General features: G+C 65.7%; 2 protein-coding genes across 2 annotated transcripts in view; one reads left to right on the forward strand and one right to left on the reverse strand.

The window, feature by feature from the left end:
* On the forward strand, positions 1 to 14231 carry SELENOO (selenoprotein O). The gene is made up of 9 exons (XM_028532547.2): positions 1 to 619; positions 5150 to 5353; positions 6471 to 6651; positions 7368 to 7498; positions 7927 to 8207; positions 12247 to 12397; positions 13195 to 13380; positions 13505 to 13661; positions 13759 to 14231. Exons 1-9 carry the CDS (start codon positions 39 to 41, stop codon positions 13948 to 13950), a joined length of 2064 nt encoding a protein of 687 aa, XP_028388348.1. The 5' UTR covers positions 1 to 38; the 3' UTR covers positions 13951 to 14231.
* Positions 13420 to 23535, reverse strand: part of TUBGCP6 (tubulin gamma complex associated protein 6) — a 16203-nt gene continuing 6087 nt past the window's right edge. Inside the window, exons 5-26 of the mRNA XM_028533326.2 lie at positions 22905 to 23026; positions 22217 to 22280; positions 21995 to 22104; positions 21739 to 21830; positions 21509 to 21648; positions 20517 to 20666; positions 20074 to 20155; positions 19894 to 19982; positions 19684 to 19799; positions 18609 to 18747; positions 18258 to 18329; positions 16858 to 18064; positions 16674 to 16732; positions 16401 to 16551; positions 16119 to 16299; positions 15604 to 15745; positions 15323 to 15517; positions 15108 to 15240; positions 14817 to 15030; positions 14498 to 14697; positions 14295 to 14407; positions 13420 to 13511 (exon numbers count right to left, since the gene is read on the reverse strand). Coding sequence (XP_028389127.1) covers positions 14316 to 14407; positions 14498 to 14697; positions 14817 to 15030; positions 15108 to 15240; positions 15323 to 15517; positions 15604 to 15745; positions 16119 to 16299; positions 16401 to 16551; positions 16674 to 16732; positions 16858 to 18064; positions 18258 to 18329; positions 18609 to 18747; positions 19684 to 19799; positions 19894 to 19982; positions 20074 to 20155; positions 20517 to 20666; positions 21509 to 21648; positions 21739 to 21830; positions 21995 to 22104; positions 22217 to 22280; positions 22905 to 23026 — 3750 coding nt within the window. The 3' untranslated portion in view covers positions 13420 to 13511; positions 14295 to 14315. The remainder of the gene's footprint in view (positions 13512 to 14294; positions 14408 to 14497; positions 14698 to 14816; positions 15031 to 15107; positions 15241 to 15322; positions 15518 to 15603; positions 15746 to 16118; positions 16300 to 16400; positions 16552 to 16673; positions 16733 to 16857; positions 18065 to 18257; positions 18330 to 18608; positions 18748 to 19683; positions 19800 to 19893; positions 19983 to 20073; positions 20156 to 20516; positions 20667 to 21508; positions 21649 to 21738; positions 21831 to 21994; positions 22105 to 22216; positions 22281 to 22904; positions 23027 to 23535) is intronic.

A 23535-nucleotide genomic window follows, 5' to 3' on the forward strand; every position in this document is an offset into this window, starting at 1 on the left:
GTCGGGGCCGTGAGGTTTCCGCCGGAGCGGCGCCGCTTATGGCCTCGCTCAAAGCCGCGCTCGGGGCGTCTCTCGCGGCTGCCCGCACCCTGTCGCCGCTTCTCGGGTGCCGCCCGCCACCCGCGCTCTGCTCCACCTCGGCCGCCGCCCACGGCGCCGCCATGGAGCCGGCGCCCCGTTGGCTGGCGGGGCTGCGCTTCGACAACCGTGCACTGCGCGCACTGCCGGTGGAGACGCCTCCACCGGACCCTGAGGGCGCAGCGACCGCGCCGCGGCTGGTGCCCGGGGCCTGCTTCAGCCGCGTGCGGCCCTCGCCCCTGCGGCAGCCGCGCCTCGTGGCGCTGTCGGAGCCCGCGCTGGCGCTGCTGGGCCTGGGCGCGCCGCCCGCCGACGCCGCCGCCCGCGAGGCGCGCGAGGCCGAGGCCGCGCTGTTCTTCAGCGGCAACGCCCTGCTGCCGGGCGCCGAGCCGGCCGCGCACTGCTACTGCGGCCACCAGTTCGGCCAGTTCGCCGGGCAGCTCGGTGACGGCGCCGCCATGTATCTGGGCGAGGTGTGCACGGAGGCCGGCGAGCGCTGGGAGCTGCAGCTCAAGGGCGCCGGCCCCACGCCCTTCTCCAGGTGGGCGCCTCTCCAGGTGTACGTGGGGGACGGACAGACACGTGCCTAGAGTTCTCCCCCCCCCCCCCCCGCCCGCGCTGGGGTGAGATGTCACTCCGCAAAGTTCGAGCTAGGGATGGAGGACTTGTGGGTGGTGGCGTCCTGGCGAAGGGAACAGCTGGAGGGGAGGTTCAGGCCTGGAAGCAGGCGCTGGGCCGGCCTCCTGGGCCGGGCTCCTGCCCCGGCTGGTCTCAGCCCTGCGGAGCGGCTGATCCCGCAGCACGGGCAGCACCCACGCTGTTCTCGCAGGCCGTCCGAGTTCTTGAGCGCGGGGGAGCCGGGGTGACCTGACAGGCAAACTCCGGGCGGGCCTCGATGGCCCTGCTCCGCAGGCCTGGGCCCCAGCGCCCCCAGCCTCTTGCTGCGCCCAGGCCCGGCCCCTTCCCAGCAGAGGATACCGGCAGCAGGTGCACCCCAGGCGCCTCCACTCCGCCTTTGTTTCCCGCCAGGTGAGATGGGAGTTGTGCTCCTTGTCTTCCCACAGAATTCCGTTCTATTCTTGGAGGAATGTCTAAGGTGTTGCAGACGCCTTACCGCATGGGAGTGCCCTGGGCCAGGCCTGGCTCTGGAGCGCAAAGATCCAACTCGTTTATTTGGGTGTTTGTTTGCTAGAGGGGGCTCCCGGAGGTCAGAGCGTCCAGCCCCCCGATCTTACAAGGACAAGGAGTGTGGAGAACGTGACTCTTGGAGGCCAGCCGGTCCCGGGCTGCGACCACTTTCTTTTTTCAAGTTAAAAAAGCAATAGTGTTTCCAGTCCAGCAGATCTCCAGTTCGTTCGGACAAGTAGAAAGTGGAACAAAATGACAAGTCGACCCTCTCAGCTCTGTCAGAGAATGCGCAGGGCACAGCTCCACCCCCAGGTCACAGAGACTGGTGGGCAGAAACAGAATCACAACTTTCCAGAGTAGGACGACCCTCCCAGGACCCTTGCTCTGTAAGTGACGGAGGCTCGGTGTGGACAGCTCACTTAAAAACTCCAGGGGGGCCGGTCATGAGGGGGCGCCACAGTTCTGTGAGTTTTACCTCCTGGAGTTCTGTTCGGTTCTCAGTCAATTTCCGAGAATAACCCCCTGTGTTTCGGGAAGGGGCGGGGAACTGTTGGGAAGTCACGGCACTGTGTCCGACCGTGCTTGTGTGTGGACACTTACCTGCGCCTGTGCCAGAGTGAAACCGATGACATAAGGGGTGGGAGGGGGCAGCTGGGACTATTTTCTTGTTACAAGGTAGTCACACTACCCGGAAGTGGTATAGTGTTACTTCAAAGTGGACTCGGATTAGTGGTGTGCATTACAAAATCTGGGGCAACCACTTTAAATAAGTAGAAATGTGTATACCTATGTGTGTATGACTGATACGCCAGGAGAGAACTGATGAAAAGAGAGAAGAATGGAATCACAAGATGCTCAGTTAAGACCAGAAAAGGAGTGGAAGACAAAAACAGAAAAGAAAAGGCGACAAACAGGAAATAACCACAGATGTGGTGGGATCTGTGCAAGTATGTCGGTGTCACCGTGAATGTCAGTGGTCTAAACGCAACAATTAGCACACGAGAGGTTGTCAGAGTAGATAGAAAATTAGGACCCCAATGCATGTTGTCGGTAAGAAACCTGCTTTAAATATGAAGACATTAAGGGTTAAAAGTCGCTCCACCGTGCTAATCAGAAGAAAAGCTGGGGCAGCTGAATGAACTCCAGACAGAAGACGCCAGAGCTTGGGGTGGGGGGGGCACTGCGGGAAGGGAAGGGGCCAGTGCTCCGGGGAGACGTCATGGTCCCTGACGTGTGTGCCCGCCCCTGACAGCGGAGTGCTGGCCTACCTGGGCCAGACACAGTGGAGCTGCGAGGAAAAACACATGAATCCAGTATCACGTTGGGACTTCCAAACCCGTCTGTCGGAGAGGGTCAGGTTCAGCAGCCAGAAAACCAGTGAAAGGTAACTGAATGCAGCAGCACCGCCAGCCAGCGGGCGTGACCGACAGCTCCGGACCCCTCCCCCACAGCAGCAGCAGCACACGCCGCCTCAAGCCCACTGAACACGCCGTCCAGGCCAAGCGTCCTGGGCCCCGAGCTCCCCTGGACAGATGGGGACGGGCAGGAAGCAAACCGAGTCTGCTCTCAGACACAACGGAAGCAAACTAGGAATCCGTGAGAGAAGGGGAAGAAATCCCAAAGTACTTGGAGATGAGGACACACACATCTGAATAATGTACGGGTCAAAGAGGAAATCTCGAGAGATTCTTAAATATTTTGAACGAAATGAAAACAACTTAAAATTTGTGGGAAATACATAGCATTGAATGCAAATGTTGGTAAGTAAGAAAGATCTAAAACTGATGATCTAGTCTTTCACCTTAGGGAATTAGAAAAAGCAAATCAAACCCAGAGTAAGCAGAAGAAAAAAAATAAAAACTAGAGCAGAAATTGAAATAGGATATAGAGAAAATCAACTAAACCAGAAGCTGATTTTTTTTTTAAAGGTTTTATTTATTTTTTAGAGAGAAGTGACGGGAGAGAGAGACAGAGAAATATCATTGTGCTGGCCCACAGCCCAGGCAGGTGCCCTGACTGGGGGTCGAACCAGCACCTTTCCAGTTCACAGGCTGGTGCTCAGTCCACTGAGCCTCACCAGCTGGGGTCAAAAGCCGACTCTTTGAGTGGAATCCATCCTCCTCCAGCCGGGCTCACCAAGGAAAGCGGAGGACACCAACCACCAGTGACCGCAGTGGGAGGAGGGCGTCCCTGTGGACTCCAGGGTGCCGAGGGGACAGGGCGGGGATGTCTCAGGCCCCGCTGTGCCCACCCAGGCAGGGGTGACGACAGGATGCAGTGGACCGGGTCCTTGAGAGACGCAACTCGCCAGGACTCTCGTGGGACGAGGGAGACCACGGCACAGGCCTGCGGCTGTCTGAGCCGACGGTTAACAGCCAGCCTTCTGGAGTGGAGAGCGCCCAGTCCAGGGGGGCCCCGGTGAGCCCCCCACACACTCCAGGAGGGACGGTGCCGGTTCTGCACAATCCCTCCCCGAGTCCGGGGGCAGGGGGGAGATTTCCTGGCTCATCCTGGGAGGCCGGCATTACCCAGACACCAAACACGGACCCAGAAACACGGCAGAGCGGCATGGCGCATGAACACGGAGGCAGAGCCTTCAACAGAGTTTCAGTGAAAACCAGGCCCAGCCCTGTGGGAGGGGAGCTGTGCCCCACGGCCACGCGGGGTTTGTCTCAGGGACGCCAGCTGCTTCGGCGTTCAGACGCCGGTCACGTGACCCGCCCCGCCACCGGGCCGTGGGAAGAAAACTCACACAGTCACCTCAACAGAGGCAGAGGAAGTGTTTGACAGGAGTCAACACTAGGGCTACAGGGAAATGCCCTCAACTTGGTAAAGAACTTCTACGAAAACCTGCCGCTAACAACCACTTAGGCTGTAACTCTTGAGCATTACACTGGAAGGCCCAGTTAAAGCAATAAGGTAAACAGGGAACTCGACCCTGGCTGGTGTGGCTCAGTGGGCTGAGTGCCCACCTGCGAATCGAAGGGTCGCCGGTTCGATTCCCAGTCAGGACACATGCCTGGGTTGTGGGCCAGGTCCCCAGTAGGGGGTGTGAGAAGGGCAACCCACAATGATGTTTCTCTCCCTTCATCCCTTCCCCTCTCTCTAAAAATAAATAATTTCTAAAAGAAAGTAGTGTGTGTGTGTGTGTGTGTGTGTGGTTTTTAAAAAAGACGAGGACACCAGCTCCGACGGAGTGAGAGCAGCCGTCTGCAAGGCCTCGCACACGGTGTGGCTCCGCTCTGGCCTCTGGGGAGGGCAGACCCTGTGGACACTGGAAGGCCGGGGGCCGCAGGGCAGGGCGAGTGGTCGGCTCCCGGGACGTCCGGGCAGCGAGGCTCCCTGCGGCGGTCACTGGTGGGGGCAGCACGTCCTCACACGTCTGCCCAGCGCCGCAGAGTGCAGGGCGGCCAGGGCACCTCTGGGCTGCGGGCTCCCCCGTCCCGGGGGGTCACCTGGTGGGCACGTCGGTGGCGGGGAGGCTGCGAGTGTGGGGGTGCAGGGGGGCTGTGGGAGCTCTCTGTGCCTTCCACCCGGTTTTCCCGCGACCCTGACACTGCTCTGGGAGGCGGTCTGTCAGGAGTAACAGGGGCTTCACGTAAAACACCTTGAGGTCGCACAGGGCTGCCCCAGGCGGCCTGAGGTCGCCCCCCCCCCCCCCCACTGCAGGGAGTGCTGCTGTGCGTGCGTCCCTGCGTGGTGAGCGTTTCTGTGAAGCGGACGTGTGAGGACAGCCGCAGGTGCACGGGCGCGTGTGTGGGAGCGAGGGGGCCGGCCGGCTGGTGTGTCCTTGACCTCCAGCCTCGGGCCGGCGCTGGCCCCGACCCGCTGTCCCGTAGGAAGGGCTCCGTGCAGTGCCGTCGCCGCTGCCCGTGACGTTGGCGTGCTTTCTCTCCCGGTCCCCGCCCCCGGGCCGCGCAGTGACCCCCGTGTGTGCTTCCAGACAGGCGGACGGCCGCAAGGTGCTGCGGTCCAGCATCCGGGAGTTCCTGTGCAGCGAGGCCATGTTCCACCTGGGGGTGCCCAGCACGCGGGCGGGCGCCTGCGTCACCTCCCAGTCCACGGTCGTGCGCGACGTGTTCTACGACGGCAACCCCAAGCCGGAGCCGTGCGCAGTTGTGCTGCGGATAGCCCCCACCTTCCTCAGGTACCGGGGCTCCCGAGGCCTGTGCCCACGTGTGCGGTCCCCCCGCCCCCATCCCCCGCTGCAGGAGCCGTCCTTAGGCAGCTCGGGCACACGCTTGGGGCCGGCCCTGGCCAGTCCCTCGAGCAGCGGGGCCAGGACGGCCCGGGCAGCAGACGCTCTGACCCACCGGTGGGACGGCCCAGCAGCAGGCACCTGGCGGTCCCTGGGTCAGAGGTCTTGTCCCGCGGGGGGACGGCCGAGCCCAGCCCGCCCGCCGCCCTGGCGCGGGGCCCTGTGGCCGCTGGGAGAGCTGGCAGTGGCAGCCGCAGCTCCCAGAAGCTCCAGCGAGGGGGGCGGGGCCTCGGGCCGTCAGAGGCTGGGCTGTCCAGGCAGGGCTGTGGGGAGGCGGTGGACAGCGCTGTGGACGTGGGGTCCGTGACAGGAGCCGTGTGGCATCCATCCCAGAGCTGTCAGGAGAAGGCTGCGGGGCCACACTGACCCTGGACACGCATGTCGTAGCAGCCAAGGTGGCCCAGCTGCCACCAGGCCGGTCTCTAGTGTTCCCTCTGGTCACCTGGGGACGGCGGGAGGCAGGGCAGGGGCCAGCCCAGTCCCAGGAACCCGGGGTCCCCCCACAGTGGCACCACTGGCATCTCGACCCATCGCCCTGCTCTGGGGGGCCGGCCTGGGCCTGGTCGGGGGCTGGGCAGCATCCCTGGCCTCCACCCCCCGGCTGCTGGTGGTGACCCATCAGGACAACCAGACACGTCTCCAGACAGCCCGTCGCGCCCCCAGGGCACAAAGTGCCTGCGGCGGAGAACTGGTGTCCTGCTGGTCACTGCGCTGCAGGACGCCAGGGACAGACCCGCCCCTAGGTGTGGGCGGAGGAGCCCAGAGCCCTTCCTGTTGGGTGGAGTCGGGGGCAGGGTCCGCTGGGGCCTTTGGGGGCGTGTGGGACCCGGCGGAGCCCACGGTGGGAGACAGTGGGCACCCGGAGCTGGTTTTGCGTGGATCAGGGCGTCTGCTCCTCCCACTGCTGGCCGTGCGTCCAGCAGCCGGACTTCTCCCTCTTCCTTTTCTCCCCGGGGGGCGGGGGGGGCACACGGCTAACCTGTTGAAAACATGCCCCCCCCCCCAGGTTCGGGTCCTTCGAGATCTTCAAGCCTGAGGACGAGGACACGGGGCGCGCGGGCCCCAGCGTGGGGAGGAACGACATCCGAGTGCAGATGCTGGACTACGCCATCGGCACGTTCTACCCCGAGATCCAGGCCGCTCACGCCGGCGACCCCGTGCAGAGGAACGCCGCCTTCTTCCGAGAGGTGGGCGCCGGGGTCGGCCGCCCTGCCCTGCTTGTCCCCGAGCCCCTGCTGCTGCTCTCCTCCCCTTCTGTCTGGCTGGGACGGTGCCAGGGTGCCAGGCCGGGGCGCCAGGTGGTCCGGCGGCTGCGCCGTCTCCGTCAGTGAAGCTGGGGGCGGGGGTGTGCTGCCCGTGCCTGGACTGTCCCAGCCTCACAGTGAGGTGAGGCACCTGTGGGCCGGTGTCTGGGCAGTGGGCCGCGGCCTGTGGGGCCCCTGCTCTCCCTGTGGCCGGCACGTCCTCAGGGCTGCGTGGGGCGGTGGGCCCGGGGGACAGAGCACGACCACGGCCACGGTGGGCAGGCCGTGTGAACCTCCTTCCCGGGCAGCCCGGGCGTGAGGCAGGCCTGGGGCAGGTCTTGCCTGCCAGCGAGGTGACGTCCTTGCTTCCACGTGTCGTCCTACTGGGCGTGAGCGGTGGGAACACTGGGTTTTGGGGCGTCCCAGGTGGAAGCCGGGTCAGCGAGCACATGGAGCAGGTGGGCGGCGTGGGCAGTGCCTGGAGCCCTCGCACGACCACTCGTCTAGAGCGCGCTCCCGGGTGCCCTCCGGTGCGCCCCCCAGTGCTAGCTGCCGTGGCGGGGTCTGGGACGGGACCCCTCAGAGGGGCACAGCTCTCCAGGGAGGGAAACGGGGGGCGGGGGGGGCTGCAGGGAGCAACCAGGCCCTTCTTGCCCCAGGTGACACGGCGCACGGCCCGGCTGGTGGCCGAGTGGCAGTGTGTCGGCTTCTGCCACGGCGTGCTCAACACGGACAACACGAGCATTGTGGGGCTCACCATCGACTACGGGCCCTTCGGCTTCCTGGACAGGTGGGCGCGCACCCCCATGGTGCTGGTGGCCTGGGCGGGGGAGGGCCTGCAGGTGCACGTGGCTGCTCCCGGCGACGCCTGGTTGGGGTTCCCGGCGTGGAGTCCCCCAGAGGGCCTCACGCCGAGAAAAGCACTTTCACGGGCGCCCCACCGGTGGGCAAGGAACAGAGGGGAGGCAAGGACAGAAGCCCGGGGGGGCGGGGGGCAGGGCCGAGGTGTGTGCTTCCTGCTTCCGTGGTGGAACCGGCAGGGCTGGTGGCCGGCAGTGGGCAGGGGAATGGGGGAGCCCCAGAGCCCTTGAGCTGAGCCTGCAGGGCCCGGGCCCCGGGGACAGCGCACGGGAGCGGTGGCCGCACAAGCACTCTGGGCGCCCACCCACAGCCCCCTCGACAGGCCCCCGTGGGCGGCGCCTTCTCCCCGTGTGGCAGGTACGACCCCGACCACGTGTGCAACGCCTCGGACAACGCCGGGCGCTACGCCTACAGCAAGCAGCCCGAGGTGTGCAAGTGGAACCTGCAGAAGCTGGCCGAGGCCCTGCAGCCCGAGCTGCCCCTGGAGGTGGGCGAGGCCATCCTGGCCGAGGAGTACGACACCGAGTTCCGCAGGCACCACCTGCACAAGATGCGCCGGAAGCTGGGGCTCGTGCAGGCCGAGCGGGAGGAGGACGCGGCCCTGGCGGCCAAGCTCCTGGAAACCATGCAGCTGACCGGTGAGTGTCCCCTCTGGACCTTTCTTCGTGCACGGTGCAGTGGCATCGTGTGTGTTATTCACAGTGCGGCCGCTGCCGCCACCCGTCCAGAACTTTCCGTCTCCCCCAACTGAGACTCAGCCCCAGTGAACACACCCCACGTGACCCTCCGGCACCCGCCTTCCTGCCCGCGTCCCTGTGAACTTGACCCCCTGGGCCCTCACCGCGGTGCAGTCCTGCGTGTCCGGCTGATGTCACCGGGCACCACGCCCTGCAGGCCCGTGAAGGCTGAGTGACGCTGCCTACCCGGGCAGCCTGCCGTGCTCAGCCCCCGCCCGCCACCCCCGGGTGCGGTGGGGCCGCTGCTCCCGTCAGCCCCTGTGGAGACGGCCGTGCAGGCGCCCGCGTGCGCCTCCAGCCCTCCGGGCCGCTCGCTGACGGGTGGGGCCTCGGGCCACGTCGACTCGCCCGGCGCTCCGGCTGGCGCAGAGGGGGAGCGTGCTGTCCTCTACCCCCCCCCCCCGCCCCCGCCCCCGCCCCCGCCCCCGCCCCCAAGGCCTCACTCTGGGCCTCTCGCGCAGGCCCTTCGCCAGATTCCAGGCCTCCTCCCATTTCCAGCTTGTCTGTCCCCTTCCACCCCGGTGGAGCTGACGCCGTCTCACTCCTTCCCCCGCAGCTCTTGTTAATCCACTTAAGCTGCTGGGATGAGTGGCCACAGCTGGGGCCTCAGGTGACGGACATGGACCTCGGTCCTGGAGGCCGGGGGTCCGAGACCGGGGACCAGCACAGGGGGGGCCTGGTGGCGCCTCTTCCTCGTTCACAGACGGCCGTCCCCATGCGGGGTCCTCGCAGGGCAGGGCAGGGTGGATCTCTGTGTCTCTTCCTTTTTTACTTTAATATATTGTATGGATTATGCTGTTCCAGTTGTCCCATTCCCCCCTTCACTCCCCTCCACCCCGCACACCCCCTCCCACCCACATCCCCCCTTTAGTTCATGTCTATGGGTCATAAGTTCTTTAGCTTCTACATTTCTCATACTATTCTTGCCCTCCCCCTGTCTCTTTTCTGCCTACCGTCTACGCTACTTATCCTCTGTACCTTTTCCCCCTCTCTCCCTCTCTCCCTCTCTCCCACTCCCCTGCTGCTAACCCTCCATGTGATCTTCATTTCTGTGGGTCTGTTCCTGTTCTAGTTGATTGGTTTGCTTTTGTTTTTGTTTTAGGTGTGGTTGTTAATAATTGTGAGTTTGCTGTCATTTAATTGTTCATATTTTTTATCTTCCTTTTTTAGATAAACCCCTTTAACATTTCCTATAATAAAGGCTTCGTGATGATGAACTCCTTTAGGTTGACCTTATCTGAGAAGCACTTTGATCTTCCATTCTAAATGAGCTTTGCTGGATAGAGCAATCTTGGATGTAGGTCCTTGTCTTTCATGACTTGGAATACTTCTTTCCAGCCCCTTCTTGCCTGCAAGGTCTCTTTGGAGAAATCAGCTGATAGTCTTATGGGAACTCCTTTGTCGGTAACTGTCTCCTTTTCTCTTGCTGCTTTTAAGATTCTCCCCTTCTCTTTAATCTTGGGTAACTTAATGATGATGTGCCTTGGTGTGTGCTTCCTTGGGTCCAACTTCTTTGGGACTCTCTGAGCTTCCTGGACTTCCTGGAAGTCTATTTCCTTTGCCAGAATGGAGACGTCCTCCTTTATTATTTGTTCCAATAACTTTTCCACTTGTTTCTCTTCCTCTTCTCTCTCTGGCACCCCTAGGATTTGGATGTTGGAATGTTTAAAGATGTCCCGGAGGTTTCCAAGCCTCTCTTCATTTAAATTGTTTCTTCATTCTGTTCTAGCTGGATGTTTCTTCCTTCTAGTCCACACTGTCGATTTGAGTCCCGGTTTCCTCCCCATCACTATTGGTTCCCTGTACATTTTCCTTTGTTTCACTTTTCATAGCCTTCATTTTTTCATCTAATTTGCAACCAAATTCAACCAATTCTGTGAGCATCCTGATTACCAGTGTTTTGAACTGTGCATCTGATAGGTTGGCTGTTTATCGCTTAGTTGTATTTTTTTCTGGAGCTTTGATCTGCTCTTCGATTTGGGCCTTTTTTTTTTTGTCTTGACGCACCTGTTACGTAGTGAGGGGCGGAGCCTTAAGTGCTCACCAGGGCAGAGTAACCCACGTGGCTGGGTTGTGACGCTGTACATGGGGGAGGGGTCCAAGAAGGAACAATGGTGTTTGCTCCACTCTCTGCTGGATTTCAGTCACTTCTCACAAGCAAACTGGGTCCTTCTGGTGCTGGTTCCCGGGTGGGTGGGCTTGTGTACATTCTAGGACCCTGTGGGTCTCTCCAACGACCTCTCCTGTGCGGCTGGGAGTTTGTACAGCTGCCTCAGCCCCCACAGGTGTTTCCAGTCAGAGGCTTTAGTTCCCTCGCTGGGGCCCTGGGTTGAGTGGCTCATCCTGCTTCCCAGGTGTTTCCCCTGGTTTCTCTGCGCACAGACGTGGGAGCGCCCAGTCTGCAGCCCGCTGCTGCCTTGCCGGCCAGCTGGAGCCGTGCAGGCCCCGCTCCACAACCCACCACCTCCCCGGGTCCTCCAGCCACTGCCTAGCTGTGAGTCCGCCCCTCCTGCTGGTCTGGGTGAGTGTCTTCTTTAACTCCTTGGTTGTCAGACTTCCATGCAGTTCGATTTTCTGGCCGTTCTGGTTGGTTTTTGTTTTTAAACTGTTGTCCTTTAGGTTGTGCGAGGAGGCACAGTGTGCCTACCTAACCTCCATCTTGGCTGTGTCCCTTCTTACACGGACACGAGTCTCTCTGAGGCCCCACCCTCACAGCGTGCCGGCCTCCCTAAGGCCGGCCTCCCGACCCCGTCCCTCTGGGGAGGGAGGCCCTGTGCACGGACACGGGGAACACAGACGTGCAGCCCACGGGACAACCCCGGCCCCTTCTGACGCGCTGGCTGTGGTCTGCAGCCTTCTGTGGGGGACCTCACACCCGAGTTCCTCGGGCTCTGGGACCGCGGCCCGGCTGGTCTCGGAGGGAGGGAGGGCTCCCGGTGTTTTGGGAGAGTTTGAGAGGCGCTGTGTCAGTCCTGCCGTGAGTGTTTGACAGAACTCCCCAGTGAAACTGCAGGTCCCGGGGTTTTCTAGTTCGGGGCATTGGGTCAGCGAGTCCACGTCCTTACTAGTCGGGGAACTACCTAGATTTCCTTTTCTCGAGTCGGTCTGATTTGCTTGTTTGTAGGAATTTGTCCGTTTCCCGTTATCTAATTTACTGGCATATAATTTTTCATTGTACTCTGTCTTTTACTTCTGTGTGATCAACAATGTCCACACTTTTGTTTGACTTTATCTGTCTTCTCTTTTCGTCAGTGTCTCTGAGTTCGTCAACTTGGCTGATCTTTTCAAGGAACTGACTTTGTCTCTCTGACCCTTCTGTGTTTCGTTTCTCTGCTCTAATCATTCTTTCCTTCCGTTCTGCTGACTTGGTTTTCCTCCTTCACTAGTTACGTTGGGTTTGGACTTGAGGTCTTTCTGACCAACACGAGACGTGCAGCACATTCACCTCAGTGCGGGTCTGACCTCTGTGGATCACATCTCGCCATGGTGGCTGATAATCTCGTTTTCTCCACGACCAAGTTCACGTTCAGCTCGTTTCTCGGCAGCAGCGTGTGGACTCCCCCTCGTTTCCCTGGGCACTTTTCTGACGTTTCCTTAGGGGGCGTGGTGACTGTCCTAACCAGTCAGGCTGAGGACTGTGCTGAGGCTCACGGACACTGCGGCTCGAGGGCCCGGGCCGCCCCGCTGCACCCCTTTTACAGAGCAGGGGACCGGGGCTGGAGGCCTTGCCATGCCCAGGGTGGGGCCTGAGCTGGGTGGCGGGTGGGTGGGGGCTGGGGAACAGGCCAGAGGAGACCCCGGCCCTAACGCAGAGTGGAGTTCGCACTTCGGCGGCAGGACAGGGGCGGGCCGGCCCGGCCCGTGAGGAGACAGCGCTGCAGGAGGGACACGCGGGACCCGGGACCCGGCCCCCAGCGCTCAGAGCAGCCGTGTGTTCCAGGTGCCGACTTCACCAACACCTTCCGCCTGCTGAGCTCCTGCCCCGCGGGGCCAGGGCCCGTGGACTTGGCCGAGTTCCTGACCGCACTGACGGAGCAGTGCGCCTCCCTGGAGGAGCTGCGGCTCGCCTTCCGACCTCAGATGGACCCCCGGTGGGTGCTCGAGTCTCGCTTCCTTGGAGTTTGCGTCCGGAAAGGGAGAAGCCTTGAGAATGGGGGAGAGGTACACACCTGGAGGCCCAGTTGGCCACCCCGCTCCCCAGAGCAGGGGAGGGTCAGAGGAAGGGACCGAGGTGCTGACAGTGGGGGGCGGGGGGCGGCCAGGTGACACGGGCCGGGGCACAGACGTCTCTGCCCTGGGGAGGCTTCTCAGGTCTCCGCCGGGCCATGCTCTCTGCACGGCCTCCCCGGTGCCTGGGGCGCAGCCCACACTCGGGACAAGACACGGGAGATAGCGCTGCATTTCGACAAACAAGCCAGCAGACTGCGATTGGGGGCCCTTTAGTGCAGCAGTGTGGGGAGTGGCCAGGAGCTCCAAGCACACAGGGAGGACCGGCCGGCAGGCCCTGTCCCTGACAGCAGTGACCTCCCAGGTCGGTGCTGCATGGGACAGAGGTGGGTGCCAAGCACAGGTGGTCCCGTACCCTGCCCCAGCCCCCAGAGGTCTGCACCTAGTCAGTCACTGGCATCCGCTCCGTGGCTGCGGCTCCATCTGCCCCGCGGAGGGGCAGCAGCACAGGGCGCGCAGCTGGTAGGTGCCTTTGCATCTGCCGGGCCGGCACCCCCCTCTGGTCCGGCTGCAGGCAGCGGGGTAGCAGGGCAGCTGAGGTCATTTCCTCCTCCTCCTCCGGGACAGCCTTCCTCGAGGTGTCCAGCGGTCGCAGGCCACGGCCCACAGCCAGGGGTGGGGACGCTGCAGCCTCCTGGACTCGCTCGTACCCCGCCCCCAGGCAGCTGTCCATGATGCTGATGCTGGCGCAGTCAAACCCGCAGCTCTTCGCGCTCATGGGCACGCGGGCCGGCATCACCAGGGAGCTGGAGCGCGTGGAGCAGCAGTCGCGGCTGCAGCAGCTGAGCCCGGCCGAGCTGCTGAGCAGGAACAGGGGCCACTGGGCCGACTGGCTCCGGGAGTACAGGTGAGGCCGGCCTGCTGCCACGGCAGCGAGGTGCTGCCCGCCCCTGGCACCGTCTCCAGGGGCCAGATGGTGGGGGGGGGGGGGGCTGCAGCTGCTGCAAAGGTGGGCGTGGGTGTCATTCTAGAGCCAGACTGGAGAAGGACAGGGACGCTGCCGGTGACGCTGACGCCTGGCAGGCCGAGCACGTGCGTGTCATGCACGCCAACAACCCCAGATATGTCCTGCGGAACTACATCGCCCAGAACGCCATCGAAGCTGCCGAGAACGGCGACTTTTCAGAGGCAAGGCCTTGCCCACCCCTCTATCCCTGGGCCCCGTGGCAGAGGAGGGCCATGGGGGGAGGGGCGCCCCAATGACCTCCCCCTTGCTCCTCTCCAGGTGCGGCGGGTGCTGAAGCTGCTGGAAGCCCCGTACCAGAGGGAGGGAGAGGCCGCTGAGGTCCCTGAGGTCCCCGAGGCCCCCGAGGCCGCCGGGCCCGAGGGAGCTGGCAGCGCGGCGGAGAGGCGTCGCTCCTACAGCAGCAAGCCCCCGCTCTGGGCGGCGGAGCTCTGCGTCACATGATCCTCGTAACTGCCTTGGGGACCTCCACACAGGGAGGCCCCCAAGGCCCCAAGTCCTGCTGAGCCCACGAGGCCGGCCCAGCCGGGGGGCGGGGCAGCCCCCGCGCCCGTCTCTCCATGACGGCAGGGACGTCCAGTCGGCACCCGACCCGTCCCTGTCCGACCCGGACTCAGCACCCAGCGCGGGCCCGCGCCAGCACCCGCCCCAGGAGGAGCCTCGCTGTGCCAGGAGCACTCTGCGGGGCGCTGGGCCCTAAATAAAGCAGCAGCTCCCACGGCCCTTCTCCATGTGGTCCTTCGACCCCAGCCTGGCAGTGGGGCCCGCCGGGAGGGGCGCCTTCGAGGGGCGTGTACCTGGGCGCTGCGGAGCGGGCCTCAGGCGTCCTGGTAGTAGTGGTTGAAGTTGATGCGCAAGAGGAAGTCCTCCAGGTGCGGCTGGTAGCCCCGGTTCACCAGCTTGGTCACCACTGCAGGGGGGGCGGGGCATGTGGCTAGGCCGGGCCCCTGCGGGCCCTGCCCTCCGGCCCCAAGCCCGCCCGGCAGTGGGGACGGCTCACCTTTGAAGAGGAAGTGGGAGTAGTACTTGAAGGTGCTGTAGGACTGCTGCATGAGGGCGAAGTTGGGGTGCTCGGCGCCCCGGGGGCCGCCGGCGGGGCGCCAGGGCTGGGAGATGAGCTGGCTGCGGAACTTGAGCACCAGGCTGAAGACGCTGTGGATGACGTTCATGACCGGCGCCGCCTTCTCCGTCAGCAGGCCCCTGGGGAGCGAGGGGCGGTGCCGCAGGTGGGTGGCCCGGCCTCGGGCCGACGCCAGCGCCCTCCGCACCCAGCGCGCACGCACGCACACACACACACACACACACACACACACACACACCTGAAGACGGCCTTGTGCAGGTACTCGGCATGGGCACGCTGGATCTCCTCAAGGTCACCCACCGCGGCCAGCCTGGCCCGGAACTCGCACCAGGTGACGTGCAGGATCTGGTTGGCGATGTAGCCCTGGATGACCTTCACGAAGTGCTGCATCTCGTGCTTGAACAGCTGCAGCTGGCGGAACTGGACGGAGCCGGCCGCGGGGCTCACCAGGGCTGTGCAGGGGATGGGGGTGAGCCGTGGGCGCCAGCCGCCACAGGAGGCTGCGGGGCGCAGGCTCGGGGGGCCTCACCTGTGCGCTTGAGGTGGAAGCAGACGTCCTTGAGCGTCCACATCATGAGCTTCAGCTGCAGCAGGAAGGAGAAGATGCCGCTGTACCTGCTCAGGCAGCTCTCGGTGATGACGATGTTGAGGGGCCAGTCCACCTGCGAGGGGGCGGCTCAGTGGACCTGCAGGGACGCCAGGCCCGGCCCGGCCCGCCCCGCCCCCGCTGCAAGCTCTGCTGACCTTGTACCTGAGCTCCAGGCAGCTCAGCACGTCCGGGGCGTTGGGGACAAAGGCCTCGGGCAAGAACTTGAGGGCGAAGGAGAGGTTGGCGGCCAGCGGGGAGTCGCCGTGCAGGCTGTACTGCAGCGCCCTGCGCAGCACCGTGTTCAGCACCAGCGGGTTCAGCAGCTCCCCGGGCGTCTGCCCTGCTCCCAGCTGCGGAGAGCCGCAGGCGCAGCGTCGGTGGCGGTCCCACACCCCGCGCCTGTCCCCGCAGCCCCACGGCCCGCCCCGGGGCTCACCTTCTCAAACAGCAGGTCGCTCAGGGACTGCGCGAACTCGCCGTCCTCCATCAGCAGAAAGTGCCGCAGCGCCTCGAAGTGGGCCTCCAGCTGCAGCTCCACGAAGAAGTAGTCCACGGCGGCCTTGTTCACCAAGGCGACGCTGAGGAGGGGCGGAGTCAGCACGGGGCGGGGCCAATCAGAGGTAGGGCGCGGGCACTCACTGGGCCTCCGGGGGCGGGGCCGGGGCGGGGCCAGGCCAATCAGAGGTGGGCCGGGGGCGGGGCCAGGCCAATCAGGTAGGGCGCGGGCACTCACTGGGCCTCCGGGGGCGGGGCCGGGGCGGGGCCAGGCCAATCAGGTAGGGCGCGGGCACTCACTGGGCCTCCGGGGGCGGGGCCTGGGCGGGGCCAGGCCAATCAGGTAGGGCGCGGGCACTCACTGGGCCGCCGGGGGCGGGGCCGGGGCGGGGCCAGGTCAATCAGAGGGGGGCCGGGGGCGGGGCCAGGCCAATCAGGTAGGGCGCGGGCACTCACTGGGCCGCCAGCGGCGCGGTGACCGAGTGCTTCATGAGCACCGGCAGCGGCAGCAGCTCGCTCAGCTGCACGGCAGTCTCATCCATGGCGTCATCTGCGTCCGACGGGCCTCGGGTGTCCTCGGGGAGGGCAAAGGCCCGGGGGAGCCCGTGGTGCAGGAGGCGCGCGACAGGAGGCTCTGCTGCGGGAAAACGCAGCCCGCTGTCCACCCCAGGACTCGCCGCCCGGGGCTCGCCCGCCCGCCCCTGACTGCCCACCGGCCCGCCCCCGCCTGCCACTCACACATGGCCTCGTAGCTGTCCGGGTACTGCTCCAGGCGGTACTGCCCCGCCAGGCCTGCCAGGTAGGCCTGCTCCCGGCCCAGGCGCCTGGCCGCCGCTGCCTCCTCCGCCTCCTCGCCGGCGTCTGGGCTGCTCGGGGTGGCGGCCCTTTCCTAGGACGACCAGCCTTGAGACAGCTGCCCCTTCCTCCCGTCCAAAACGTGGGGAGGGGGTGGGGAGGGATGGTGCGGCCGGCCCAGCACACGCCCCCTGCCCCCCACCCGCATCCACCGACCTGTGGGCTCAGAGGCCGACCTGGAGAGCAGTCCTCGGTGTCCCCGCTCCTCCCTGTGCCTGAGGGACACGGGCGGGTCGGAAGGGGCGTCAGGGCCAAGGGCCTGCTGGGGGGCGGCACCTCCCGGCCCCCAGCCCCCAGCCCCCACAGACACCACCAGTGACAGCCCCGAGGCCCCACTGACCTGGCTCATCCGGGACGCTGTCCTCCGGAGCAGCAGGCGCAGCCAGCGCAGAGGGCGAGGCCTGGACGCTGCTTTCTTCTGCGGGGACGGAGCCCACCACCGGAGCACAGCTGTCGGAGGGCGGCCCTGGCAGCAGCTTCGACTCGCCCTCCCAGGTGGGGCTCTGTGCTTGCGGGCTGAGGCTCGCCTGGGACTCGTGGTCCGGGGGGCTCCACACAGGCCTGGGTGTGTCAGGCTGGGCTTCCCCTGGGAGCACCCCCAGCGTCACCTGGGACTGAGACACGTGGCCGTGGACGTTCCACCGTGGCCGAGAAGGGGCCACGTCCCACACATTCTCCCCCACCCTGATGCTGGCGTCAGACACGTGGCCGTGGGCATTCCACCGTGGCCGGGAGGGGGCCACATCCCACATGTTCTCCCCGACCCTGATGCTGGCGTCAGACACGTGGCCGTGGGCATTCCACCGTGGCCGGGAGGGGGCCACGTCCCACACGTTCTCCCCCACCCTGATGCTGGCGTCAGACACGTGTCCGTGGACGTTCCACCGTGGCCGGGAGGGGGCTGTTCCGGAAGCAGAACCCGCTGTGAGAATACCACCCTCTGACACCTGCCCAAGGGGCCGCCCCGAGGCTGGGCTGCTCCCCTCCTGGGGGCGGCTGCTCCTGGGCAGGTGCGGATAAGGCAGAGCCACCTGCCCATCTGTGACACAGGTGTCCAGCCGTGTGTCAGTGTTCCGCCACAGCTGCAGCTCCTCACAGCCCAAGCTGCCTCCTGGAGTCTGGAGGGACCCAGGGGAGGCTGAGGGGACCACAGCCGGCCTCAGGACGGTTCTGAAATCGTATTCCTGTGGCTCGGAGCACCCTGTGTTCGTCACTGCGGAGGAAGCCGAGGCAGGCAGGTCTGAGCCGATGGTCTGCAGTGCCTCCTCCAGGACAGAGACCTCCTCAGTGTCCACAGACTGCTCCGCACCCTGGCCCGTGGGCAGGAAATCCTGGATGCTGAGGCCTGCGGAGAACAGACGTGGCCCCTCCGCCTGCCCCGGCTGCGGCCCGGCCCCCAGCTCTGAGCCGCAGGCCTGCGCGGCTGGAGGCTCCAGGGGTTGCGGCCTCGGCGTGCTCGGGCCCTCCCGGGGAGCCTCGCGCTGCTCTGCACACCCAGAGTCACAGCTGCCACCTCCACCGGGGTGCTCGGGACCTGGAGACGAGGCCTGAGACAGTGCACACCGGTGCCTCTGGTCACCCAGCTGTCCCCGAGCTCAGGGCTGCAGCCACACCAACACCTGCCCGCTGGGGGCCGTGGGGACGCAGGGCAGGCACCCACTGCGCTCCCCGGGCGGCACCAGCCTCAGTACCCACCTCAGCCCCCCGCTACACGCCCTGGGTCCTGCCCCAGCCACTCACCCCACAGTGTGCACTCGGCGGGGCTGTCGGTGGCTCCGGGGGCTTTCCCTCCGACAGGGCTTTCAGCAGGGCCTGCAATTCAATTAGCTGGATGGGAGGCAGCAGCTGTGTGGGGAGGGGCGGGCCTGACACTCAACCCAGACCACCTGGCCCTGAGCCTCTGCGCCCACCAGCCACAGCTGCCGCGGCAGCGACACAGCGAGGTCTACGCAGCACGCACAGCCTCTTCCGGGCCACGTCTCTGAGCAGCTGATGAGAGCCACCCCCCCCCCAGAAGGGCGCACGGGTCTGTGTGAAGTTGCAGGGGACCCTGAGTCCCCCAGCCCAGGGAAGAGCCGCCCCGGCACACACCTGAGTGCGCTCCTGCTCGTCTCGGAGGAAGCGAACCCTCGCGCCCGCCAGCCTGTGCCTCTGGATCTTCCACAGAGCCCTCTGTTCCCGACGGGCCGCCTCGGCAGACAGCTTGCTGTAGTGGTCGACCAGCGCCTGCCTGAAGCCACACCCAGAGAGCGCCTGTCACCAGTCACCCCACCCCGTCCAGCTGTCGCCCCACGGGGGCGGCTCTCTACGATGGAGGCCCCCGTGGGTGGTCTGCACAGCCTGGCACCTTCCCCAGGCCACCAGCCGGTCCCCTCGCACCTACGCAGCTCCTGCAGGGGACCCAGCAGGCTGGTCATTCTGCCCACCGGGCAGCACCCACCCAGGGCTTGCTGAATGAATGCCAGGTGAGTCCCTACGCAGCCTGAGGCACAGGGCCCTCGGCAGGCAAGGCCTCCCTTCCTCAGCTGCACAGAAAGAATAGCACCTACCACACGCACACACCCACGGCACATACCACACACACGTGTGCCACACAGACGTGTGCCACACACACACACACACACACACAGGTGTGTGTGCCCAGACACAGGCATGTGTGCACATCGCTCTGGCTCCAGGCCACAGCTCTGCAAACAGGATAAGGTCAGAATGGCCAAGGCCACGAGCAGGAAGGGTCAGCCCCTCCCACAAAGGCAGACACCCTGAGGGTGGTTACGGACACCTGAGTGTGCAAAGGTCCATGTCCAGCACCACTGAGGCCAAGTGGATGCCTGGCGTCAAGATGACTGATAGAAATTGTCAAATTAAAAAGCAAAACGAGCCCCGGCTGGTGCGGCTCAGTGGACTGAGCAAGGCTTGTGAACCAAAGGGTCACTGGTTCGATTCCCAGTCAGGGCACAGGCTTGTGTTGTGGGCCAGGAACCCAGGGGGCAGTGCACGAGAGGCAACCACACACTGATGTTTCTCTTTCTCCCTCCCTTCCCCTCTAAAAGTAAATAGGTAAAATCTTTTTTAAAAAAGTTAAATGACCATCATGGAGGTCAAGCCAGCTACCAGGCCCCTGCCCCGTCCTCACTGGAGGAGGCCCGGCCCCCGGCCGCCCTACCGCGCCCTCCTCTCCAGCTGCTCCTCCAGGGCCTTCAGTCTCCGCTCCCGGTCCCGGCGCTCGCGGGCGTAGCTGAAGTCGTCGTCCAGCTCCTCCTGCCGGGCCGCCCGGCGCCGCTGCACGACACACCCACAAGGGGCCTCCTCAGTCAACCCCGACCCCTCCCGACCCTGGAGCCCGCCCCTCCCCCCAGGGCCTGCCCCGCCCCACCTCCTGGTCCTTCACAAACTGCTCCTTCAGCCTCTGAAACTGCTCTCGCTTCCGGGCGTCCAAGGCCATCCGCTCGGACACCTGCCGATCTGCGAGGAGACGGAGAACGCGCCCGTGAGGGGGGCCCCCAGCAGGCGGCCCCCAGAACCCCGGAGGGGGGAGCACCTGAGCCACACGCACCGCTCAGCGCGCTTAGGACCCTGGACGCGGCTTCTCGGGCCTGGACGATCAGCTCTTGCTTAGCGATCTCCATTCGTAATTCCTGCAGAAGACCGTCAGCGATCACACCCCAACCCTGTCCCCTCCCCAGGGCTGCAGGGTCTTCTTCGAGGGGAGGCGCCGCACCCTCAGCCCCGACAAGGACGGCTCCCAGGGCAGCTGGCACAGTCTTGCACGGCACTCAGGGCCAACACCCCAGGCCTGAGTGTGCTCGCCTCGTGGGAGACCAAGGAGCTCAGGGAGTGCCTGCCCCCTCTCCAGCGTCCGGTGAGCCTGGGGGGAGGAGGGCAGAGCCCCTGCCCTGGGCAGCCCACCCACAGGACGGAGACCCCTAGGGGCAGGGCTGGCTCCGGCCCTGGGAGGGCAGGACGGTGCCAGGGAAGCCCCCGGCTGGGGTCCCGAACCTTCTCCTCCTTGCTGACGGAGCTGTGGCGGGCCACCCTCTCCATGCGCCCCACGTAGACGGCACAGTCCTTCTCGACCTCCTTCAGCTCCTCGAGGGAGAAGACCACCGAGATCCGGGGCACGGGGACGTCAGACCAGCAGAGGTAGTGCTGCAAGGAGCAGGACCCCCCGTGAGCCGGTGACACGCGGCCTCACGTCCGGCTCCGCTGCCCGGCTCCTCACCACCCACGGAGACTGGGCAGATGGGGCCCTGCTCCAGGCCACCCCCGGAGGCCCACCTGCAGCCAATCTCAGGGGCAGCTCCTGGGTGCACCCCCGCCAAGCTTATGTACACGGCCCCTGCACCTGTCCTGGCCACCCGAGTCTGTTCCCAGCCCAGCACTGGAGGGATGCCATTGGCCGCAGGCTGAACCTGCCCGTCCCCCCCACCCTGGCCCAGACCCTGCCCAGCCCCACACTGGCGCCTGGTCGGGCTTCCACCTGCTGGGCCTGGTGCCCCAGGTCCACACGGCCAGTCCTCCTGCCTCTCTGCTCGGACGCCAGACAGCACCTCCTGGCAGAGGCTGCCCATCCACCCACGCCCCACCGCCGCCACCTGGGCCCTGGCCAGACGCTGGCACAGGCCTCTGCTCCAGAGCATGGCCAGCCCCCTCAGCCAGCTGGTCTGTCTTCCTGCAGCTGCAGCCCACCCACTCGCCAGGGGGCCTCCCACGAAGAGGGTCGGGGGGAGGAAAGGGCCCACCGCCCCTTGGCCCTGGGAACACCTGAGATTCTCCTCCGTCTTGGAGCAGGTGCCCAGAGCAGGGGCCCCCGAGAAACTCCCAGGGGACGCTGAGGGAGAAGTCCCCACGCGCCCAGCTCCAGCGTGCCGGCCCGGAGCTGAGGACGAACGGCCAGGTCTCGGGGCAGGGGGGCAGCAGGCTGCAGGCAGGCGGGCATGGGGGTGGGGGGTGGGGGTGGGGGGTGGGGGGCGGGGGTGGGCCCTCCTCACCCGGGGGCAGCAGAGCTTCAGCAGGTTGATGGTCTTCCCGCAGAGGTACGCGTCGCGAGCGATGTGCTTCAGGAACGCGGGCGCGCACTCCTCCGCCTCCTTGGAGACGAGCACGTAGCCGTGGGTCCAGTAAGACTTGTCTGAACGGGGGGCGGGGCACACGGCTGGCCTGCGTCCGGGACCGCCCCGGCCCACCTGACCGCCCAGCCCGGGAGCCAGCCGCCACCTACCTCTGCAGCCCAGGTACTCGTGATTCACCTGGATCATGAACTCGCCGTAGGTGTCTCTGAAGACCCCACTGTACACCCAGTCGTGGATAAACCTGCCGGGGAGGGCGTGGCAGCCACAGGGTGGGGCAGTCTGCCTGGGGAGCCAGGTCCTAGCCCCCCCCACGCCCTCCCCGCCCGGCCCCCTGTGCTGGGCAGCTGTCTGCTGAGCCCGAGCATGGCCCCCCCCGGCCAGCCCCGGCCCCACCCCCGGCCCCACCTGGTGTAGGGCTCGCAGCTGGTCTTGAGCAGGGACAGCAGCACAGGGTAGTGCTCGTTGCTGCAGTTGTCCAGGGCCTCCTGGTAGAGGTAGGAGAGCAGCTTCACCCCCTAGAGACAGCAAGGAGGGGGGCTCAGTGCGTGTGCTCCGCAGAGGGGCCCTGCCGCCCCACCCAGGCGGCCACACCCGGCCACACCCCTCCCTGGAGCCAGCAGGACTCACGGTGGGGAAGGCTGCCCTGGGCTCCCCTCCACAGGTGCCCACACCACAGAGCTCGGCCAGGTACCTAGACACGGAGGCCGGGGGACAGACGGTGAGCAGGCATAGAGGCCCCACCAGGTGAGGGCAGGACGTGTCGTGGGCCCTTCCCTGCCCAACTTCCCGCTCCAGCGTTACGACCAGCTGCACCGTGAGGGTCTCAGCTTCCCGCTTCCCGCTGACCGTGCCCACCTGGAGCCCCTTGCAGCTTGGCCCTGGCTCCCTCGCTCCGAGCGCTGGCCCTTCCCCTGCCCCAACTCTGCCCCGAGCCCCTCCCGTGCCCCCCACCAGACCCTCGCCCTCCCCGCCCCCTGGGAGCCACAGCATCCGCTGTGCCCCCACTTCCCTCCCTGGGCCCGTTTGTAGCCTCGGGGCCTCCACACTCCTCCCCTCTGCCTGGAGGCCACCCCTCCCACTGCACCCCTCCCCCAGGCCCCCCGCCCTCCCTCCCTCGCTCTCCTCCAGGGGGCACCTGGGCCAACGAGCTGGTCCCTGAGTGCCAGGGCCAGAGCTGTGCGGACCGTGTGCCCTCAGGTGGGAGCCCCCACCGGGGCGAGCCGCCGGCACACCGAGCCCAGCACCGGGGGAGCCCGGCTGGTGTGGGGGCTGGCCAGACCCCACGCCGAGTGCGGCCCTGCAGGCCGCGGCTCACCTGAGCTGCCGGCCCAGCTTCTTGAAGAGAAAGCCGATGGTGAGGAGGCTCAGGGTGGGCGGGGTGGAGAGCACGCAGGCCCGGTAGTACTGCAGGTACCTCCTCAGGCCGCTGGTGAAGGCCTGTTGGGCGAGGGGACGGAGGGGCTGCAGCCAGGCAGGCAGGCACGGCTGTTAGCTTGGGACTGGAGGGTGCGCTGGAGCTGGGGGTGGGCCTGGCTGCCTCCCTCCAGCCCTGGGCTCCGCTTCCCTGGGAAGGGGCGCCTGCGGGCCCCCCCCGGGAGCAAGGACCCAGGCCCTCTGCAAACCCTGTCCCCGCAGCCGGGCCGGCCACACCTCAGAGGCGCTCTGGGAAGGGCACTGCGCACGGGGGCAGCTCTGAGAAGGCCCCTGGCTGCTCAGCCGGCGGGGTCCCAGCAGCACGTCCGTCCCTCCGTCCCGGGCAGCAGGCACTCTGGCAGCAGGAGCCCCGCAGAGCTCACGCCTTTTCAGGGCGCCTGCAGGCGACCCTCCAGACCCCACACCGTCCACCCGCCGGCGACGGGGCGGCTGTGCCCCCCACCCTCACGCCCCGGACGGAGGACACTCCAGCCGCGTCCGTTCCCTCCTGCCGCCCGCCCCTGCCCACTCTC

Source organism: Phyllostomus discolor, chromosome 2 (assembly GCF_004126475.2).
Source record: "Phyllostomus discolor isolate MPI-MPIP mPhyDis1 chromosome 2, mPhyDis1.pri.v3, whole genome shotgun sequence".
NCBI classification, from domain to species: Eukaryota; Metazoa; Chordata; class Mammalia; order Chiroptera; family Phyllostomidae; genus Phyllostomus; species Phyllostomus discolor.